Below are 7,878 nucleotides of genomic sequence, written 5' to 3'. Positions count from 1 at the left end.
CACAACTTTGAATAGAACATGACCCAAAAGTTACACTCAGCAGATGACTTTAACCATCCTTTTTTTTTTTTTACACGGATTGCGTACTGACTAAGTAAACTCTGTGGGCCCACTTTGATGTATGTGTCATATCCACGCTGTTCAACTGTTTTTTCAGCTCATTTTAGGGCATGAGCCCAAAATTGAAGCATATCCAAAGATCAAGTGGGCCACACCACAGGAAACAGCAGGAATTGAACTTTTTGGGAAAGTTTCAGATCAAGATGCTAGCTGTGGTTTCCCTTCATCTGTGACCTTTGTGAACAGATTGGATGACAAATAGACATTACTGTGGGCATTAAGAAGGTTTCAACGGTGGACATCGTTATCCCCACTGTTTCCTTTGGTGTGGTCCACTTGAGTTTTGGATATACTTCAGTTTTGGGCTGAAGCCATGAAATGAGCTGATAAAACTGATGGATGGCGTGGATAAGATACATACATCATGGTGGGCCCCCACGGAGTTTACCCAGTACGCAATCCGCCTCCCTTTTTCCCGTGCATTTAACCATCCATTTGATGAATAGAAATTGGACGGTCAGGATTTCTTGGTCTGGTGATTTTCGATATATGCTCCTATCTACAATGTGCCTCACAGTTTGGATTGTGTGAATATCCCCTGCATGATTGGCACGTGTGAAGTGGATGAGTCAAAACGGTGGTAGACGACCACACGTGTGTAGCCTTGAATTACATCCAACAAGAGGCTAAGGTTGAGCTTACGTGCAACACACGTGTGGGTTGGGTTACACGTGTATAAGTTCCCGGCAGCATATCTGTTATCTTTTTCTTTTATCCAAAATCCAAATACAATCTCTATCCCTGACAATATAGCTTGATTTTAGGAAAATTTAAAAAATCAGGAATATATGCTTTTTAAAAAAAACAGAAAAGGTCGGTGGAAATTAAAAATAAGTACAGATACCTCAGTAATTACCAAAAATGCCACTATTTACTAAATATGACCCGAAAAATCGACGAACGTTTGCAAGTTCCGCACGCGTGGAGAGCCTGCCCATCTGCACGTAGGCACGCCTGCCAGTATGGAACACGTGTAAAAGATCAGATCCTTCCATCAGGTGTGAAATCGTATGCAGAAATTCTGACCTAAAAATAAGATCAGTTGACATCTCGGGTGGACCACTGGATACACTACAAATGAACATATATAAAAAGCTTTTGAATTTGTCGCCAAAAGAGAACGAAAACAAATTGATTTTTTATAGATTAGGTAAACGAATAATTTCAAATCGGATGAAAAGATCTGATCTTGTATAACAGTCTATATCAGCACGTGTGCCTGCGCCTGGATGGGCAGATCCCACACGCGCGTAGAATCAGTGAAACTCCAAAGCAGGTGTCCACTACCGAAATTTAAGGGGCAAAAATGTCAAGCTGTCCACGTCATACATGTTGATTGTTGGACGTAACCAACAGAGAGAGAGAGAGAGAGAGAACCGTTGAAACATGCATGTGCAGGTGGGGCCCATGTAGCTTGGCGGTTGGAACATTTGCATGTGCACTTTCTTTTGAATAAAGACTACAATCTGTTTCAGGACCTTTGGCCGGCCTAAACGTGAGAACCGCTAGCTTGTCTCATTGCACATTAGAAAATACGTGAAAAAAGGGCCCACCTCACCCACACATAGGACTCCCACTCCTTTATAAATACTACCATTCCCTACTCTAATTTCACCAACAAAAACAACTCTTACCAATCCTCCCTCCCAACTCCAACTCCTTTCTTCCCTTCTCCTCCTCCAAAATGGCCATCTTCAGCTTCCCTCTCCTCTCTTCCCTCATCTTCGCTCTCCTCACATTTTGCCTACCTAGCACCCTTGGTGACTCCTACAACTGGCAAGGTGGCCATGCCACATTCTACGGTGGAGGCGACGCGTCGGGCACAATGGGTACATTTCAACTTATCCTTCTCTATTTTGGACCCTAACTTATTAGGAGTCATACTTGAGTTCAAGGACTCGACCCCGGTTCTCAAACCGGACTCTAAATGTTGAACCAAATTACATTTGATCGAGTCTGAGTTGACTCGAACTAATGCTTTGGGTTTATTTGGTCGTTGAGAAATGAAAAGATAAGCTTACGAGCTTATGTGCTTTCTTATATGAAAACACGTTTTATGGTTCACCCCACTTCAAATTAGACCATCATGGTCCGTGGTCCATCTAATAAATATTATATCTATATATACTTATATTGTTACATAGTCTAATTGAGTAAGTGGAACTTTTAGGTGGAGCTTGCGGCTATGGAAATTTGTATAGCCAGGGCTATGGGACCAACACTGCAGCCCTTAGCACTGCCCTGTTCAACAATGGCTTAAGTTGCGGGTCGTGCTACGAAATGAAGTGCAACGATGACCCGAAGTGGTGCCTTCCCGGGACGATCACGGTCACCGCAACCAACTTCTGCCCACCCAACTTCGCCCAAGCGAACGACAACGGTGGATGGTGCAACCCACCCCTCCAGCACTTTGATCTTGCAGAGCCCGCCTTCTTGCAAATCGCTCAATACCGTGCTGGGATTGTTCCGGTTTCATTTCGAAGGTAATATTATCAAATGCATCAAAATTATTTATATCCAATTAATTTTCCTGCAGCTTTAATTGAAAAGTGGACAACCTACTCGATAATGTAACATTTTTTTTTTTTTCCTGATCCTTGGTTAATGTTATTATTTACAGGGTCCCATGTGTGAAGAAAGGTGGTGTGAGGTTCACAATCAACGGTCACTCTTACTTCAACTTGGTCCTGATCACCAACGTTGCAGGCGCAGGAGACGTCCATTCAGTGTCCATCAAGGGATCCAAGACGGGCTGGCAGTCTATGTCGAGGAACTGGGGCCAGAACTGGCAGAGCAACTCCTACCTCAACGGTCAGAGTCTCTCCTTCCAGGTGACCACAAGCGACGGCCGAACCATCACCAGCTACAACGTGGCACCATCTGGCTGGCAGTTTGGGCAGACGTTCGAAGGGGGCCAGTTTTAGGCGATCGAACGGTGCAGATCAAGAAATCTGTACACGTATCTCCTTCTTACACGTGTGAGAAAGTGAGTGGGCCGGTGATGCTGAGGTGGACTGATAACACCCGCTTGGCCTTTTAGTATATAAAAGCTTATGAGATAGTTACCATTTTATTAAAATACTCGATTGCCTTATTATGTGCGGGCCATATCATTTGGTGGTCCCTCTTTTGTATGCTGGGCTTATACTTATATGCAATTCAAAATCTATATTACTATTTTGTCTTTGAAATGAAATCATAGCTTGTGACTTTTTTCCTATGGAGCCATGCACACGTGCCAACTAGGGATAAGAGTGTGAGATCTAGCTTTCCATTAGGTGGGCCACAGCAAAATTAGGCAGTTTCAATATTTAAGTGGTCTACAGTCTACAGAACAAAGGATCAGATGGAAGTAATGTTTAAGCCGTTCATTCCATGCATGGTGTGTGACCCACCTGAGGTGTTAGACGGCCTGATTTTCAGGCCATAGGTTTTAATCAGTGTGTCCCAGATATGGAACATTCGGATCTTGCATGTGTATAGACGTTTGGAAGATCTAAACCATCCATATCATGCGCGCTTGCTTAAAACATCCGGTCCCTTAAAATCAGCTTCATCCAATGTTGAGAAGGTTTAGGTACAACCAGTTGGACCATAATTTACGGTCCAGCAAGCAAATAATTTCCAACCTTTTATGTGTGTGTAACATCCAACCCGTTGAATAGGTTGGCCCAATCACAGGGATTATTTGTATAAAAATCAGCCACATCCACTTGCTAAATAGACCACACTTGCATTTTGTTATTTATCAATGGTTAAAAGTTGTTTTATATAATGTGGCCCACCTAATGAATGGATTAGGCTGATTTCTACATATCGCAATCCTCAGAATGGAGACAACCTATTAAAGGGTTGGATTTTGAACGAACATGATCAGTTGGAAGTTATTCCCGGGTGGACCGTAAATGATGTCCAAGTGTTGGAATTGAAACCTTCTGTCCAGCATTAAGAGGGCCATGCAACAGAAGAATTAATTTCAGCCGTTGGTTTTTTATAGCCGACATGTGCTGACAGCAAATATCACTGTGTCAGCTCGACATCGTTTTCCCCACAATTAATTTTCTTGAAGTAACCGAAACTTACGGAAGCGGATTGCGTCCTGCGTATTTTATACCGAATCGGTCCAGACATGAGCTCTGTGGGGTCCACCGTGATGTATCGGTTTTATCCGCTCCGTTCATCCATTTTTTAATATCATTTTCGCGAGTGAGTCAAAAAAATTAAATAGATAAATGGCTCAAATGGATCACACAGTGGAGATTGAATGCTCACCGTTGAAACTTTTGAAGATCGAGGTTTTTGTTAGCTCTAAGAAAGGTTTTAATGACCTGATTGGGAGGGTGGATTTGAAATCTTATTATTGAGTTTTGCAGTATGAATTGAGAATAACTTTAATCCAAAAGTAGCCATTGTAATATTTTTAATTAGTGATGTATGTAATGTTTGACACTATGGCTGTAATAAGCTCGCTAAAATATATGTTTTACTTGAAAATGTTGAAATTCCGATTCTGGAATGGACTACAAGTACAAGATCATGACCAAGTGACTATCTAATAATTTTTAACCGTTGATTTACATGGACAATGTTTGAGCGGTGTTGAGTATTAAAATAATTATACTAATGCAATTGGTAATTTAATTGTTTTGGGATATTATTAGTGGGTCCTATGCCTAAGAATAACAGTCCGGTGACACAATTTACACATGCAACTCTTGAAATGAGTTTAGATGTAATCCAAGCTCTCACTATAGATTTGAAACTCTGCTTTACTTTGTGGTGCCAAACAACAGGGGATCTGAAATGCCCCAGTATATTGAGTAAAGGCTGTAGGCCTACAGGAAACAGTATGAATTAAGCTAATTAAACAACTGCTGTGAAAAAAATTATTGAGAGCCACATAAGTTTTAGATTAGGCCAATATTTGTATTTTTCCTTTAAATGTGTGAGATCTTATGAACAGGTTGGATGAAAAATAAACATCAATGTGTTCCTTTGGAAGATTTCAACGGTGGAAATCAATACCCACCTTTTCCTTTACTGCAGCCCACTTGAGTCTTGGATCGTGATCACTCTACGTCTCAGGTCCTAAAATGAAATCACAAAACGGACGGACAGGATAGATTTCTTATAAAAATAATGGTGGACCCCACTTAGGGCTTTCACAGGAAATCCGCGTCATATTTAGACGGGATAGATTTCTTATAAAAATCACGGTGGACCCCACTTAGGGCTTTCACAGGAAATCCGTGTCATATTTAGTGCGAAAGCGGATTGCGTCCTGCCTAAGGCTGTTAGCCTGTTAACAGGCAGGGCCTGTGAGATGCTTCAAATAAATGAAAAGTTTTTAGGTGTTGTTTCATGGTTTCCATGTTGTACCACACCTACTCAACTTAATTTCTGGGCATCTCATTTTTAGGATGGTATCATCTTAATAAATGGACAAGATGTCGTACAAACACCATTGTGGCCCCCCACACCAACTTAGATGCGAGTAAAATCAGTTAGGTGTAAGCATTACTCATTAAATAAAACCATTGTATTTTAGTCAGGCGGCTTAAATTTCATACACAAAAGCAAACCAATGACTTTTATTTTCCACGCAAAAAGCCATCCAGATAACTTTTTCTCCCTATTGGAGGATTTTTATTTTTTTCCCTCTCTTCGTTCTTTGATCTTCATATGCACTGCACTTGCACATTTCACGCAACCTAACGAGCTTAATGCATTTTTGTTGAGTGGACCCACGACAGACTTCACAGGCTAAAAAGAAATTAGGTAGGCCAGATTTCTGGGTTGGGCCACTTTTAGGGTTGGACATTAAGGGATTGAATGTCATACACGTATCATGTGGCGCGCACAACATCTCATTGACACCGTGGTTGTGGTGGCAATGTCACCACCAAAACATTAGTGTACCGATTAACCCATTGTGCTTAGCTTACTGAGTAAACTCTGTGAATTCCACCATGATTTATGTATTTTATCTGCTCTGTCCATCCATTTTCCTATATAATTTTAGGGCTTGAGCCAAAAAATGAAGCATATAAAATGTTTAAATAAACCACATCACATGAAACATTTGAATTGAAATTCCACCGTTGAAAATTTCTAGGGGGCAAAGAAGTTTTGGATCAAGCTTATATTTGTGTTTTCCGTTCATCCATGTCTTTATAATCTTATGAACAGGCTGGATGACAAATAAACATCATTATGGGGCCTAGCAAGGTTTCAACGGTGGAAATCATTATCCCCACTGGAAACTGTGGTATGATCCACTTGATCTTTGGATATGCTTCAATTTTGAGCTCAACCCCTTAAATTAGATGGAAAAATGGAAGGACAGCGTGGATAGATGACATACATTCAAGATGGGATGGGCCCAATTGAGTTTAATCAGGAGATACGAACGCACTGTGTAAGTCATACCCCATCCCATTTCGTATTTGGGGGGATTTGAGGGGATTTCAAATCCCTTGTTTGGCACCATAAGGTAAATGGTGGTTTCAAATTCCCTCCAAGAGGGGTTTCAAATATTCAGCAAGAGCCTTACATCTAAAATTCTTTCAAGAGTTGCATGTGTTATATGTGTGTCACTACAAGATCAAACTATTGGGCGCATGGCCCACTGATGATATCCCAAAATAACTAGATTATCAATTGCATTGCTAGAATTCCTTTAATATGATGATCAACAGTCCAAACATTGACCATGTAAATCAACGGTTAAAAATCATTTGTTAGTCACTCGGACTTGATCTTGTGCTTGTGGCTCATCCGAGACATAGAATTTCATTATTTTCTGGTAAAGTAAATATTTCAGTGGGATGATTACAATCACTGTGTCAAACATTTCATACGTTCAATCATTGATTAGAGATATTAAAGTTAATTTAGTAATTAAATTCAAACGCTTGTAAATATACCATGCATAGCTACTTTTGGATTAAAGTTGATTCTCAATCAAGAGTGTCACACACAATTAGAGAATTTCAAATCCACACATTTATGAATCTAGGGTTTCCAAATTTACACTCCCAAGCAGGCCCTTAGGCTTTAAATATTTATTAATTTCTAAATAAGGAAATGGTACTACAAGGTCGACCTCATGGGAACTTCCCAAGAGTTGTGTGGGCCCCACCATGATGTATGTCAAACATCTACCCCATCAGTCAGATGCACCATTATATGTTAGGCCACGGACTTAAAAAACCAAATCTGTTCATGAATTGGGTGGGCCGCACCACATACAAAGTTGAGAGGAGTTATCCTCCCATTAAAGCATTCATAATCATTTATTGGACCACCAGCGTGAGTTTGGTAGACTCTCAGGTGTTTATTGGGTCCTTACTCTTGCCCGGGTGGTAGACTCTCAGGAGTTTCAACTCCCGATCAGAGGTTCGAGTACCCATAGGTGGTGAAATTCCACCAGCATTAGTGTGTGGGGTGAGTGTGCGTGTGTAAAAAAAAAAAAAATTTATTGGACCACCAAGATATGGTTCACAAATCCAGTCCGTTTATTGTGTGTGTCCCACTTGGATGAGGGGTCAGACCAATATTAAGCTGCATCCAAAACTAAGTGGGCCAATCAAGTGCTTTTTTATGCTTTAGCTACGTCTTCACATGATTTTAGGTGGTATGGCCCCCCTGAGTTCCATATACGGTTGATTTTCAGAATATCCCGTGACCTAAAGAGGACCCATTAACTTCACGGTATTGATGTTCAACACACATTACGGCAAGGCCCACACAGCTCAA

At 40.9% G+C, this 7,878-nt stretch overlaps 1 protein-coding gene across 1 annotated transcript; it reads left to right on the top strand.

Moving 5' to 3' along the window:
* The first annotated feature begins 1,718 nt into the window (after positions 1-1,718).
* On the top strand, positions 1,719-3,316 carry LOC131253584 (expansin-A8-like). The gene is made up of 3 exons (XM_058254639.1): positions 1,719-1,949; positions 2,291-2,603; positions 2,741-3,316. The coding sequence occupies exons 1-3, from the start codon at positions 1,805-1,807 to the stop codon at positions 3,042-3,044; spliced, it is 762 nt and encodes a 253-aa protein (XP_058110622.1). The 5' UTR covers positions 1,719-1,804; the 3' UTR covers positions 3,045-3,316.
* The last annotated feature ends 4,562 nt before the right edge of the window (positions 3,317-7,878 follow it).

Source organism: Magnolia sinica, chromosome 8, assembly GCF_029962835.1.
Source record: "Magnolia sinica isolate HGM2019 chromosome 8, MsV1, whole genome shotgun sequence".
Lineage (NCBI taxonomy): Eukaryota > Viridiplantae > Streptophyta > Magnoliopsida > Magnoliales > Magnoliaceae > Magnolia > Magnolia sinica.
This window is presented reverse-complemented; position numbering and strand designations above follow the sequence as displayed.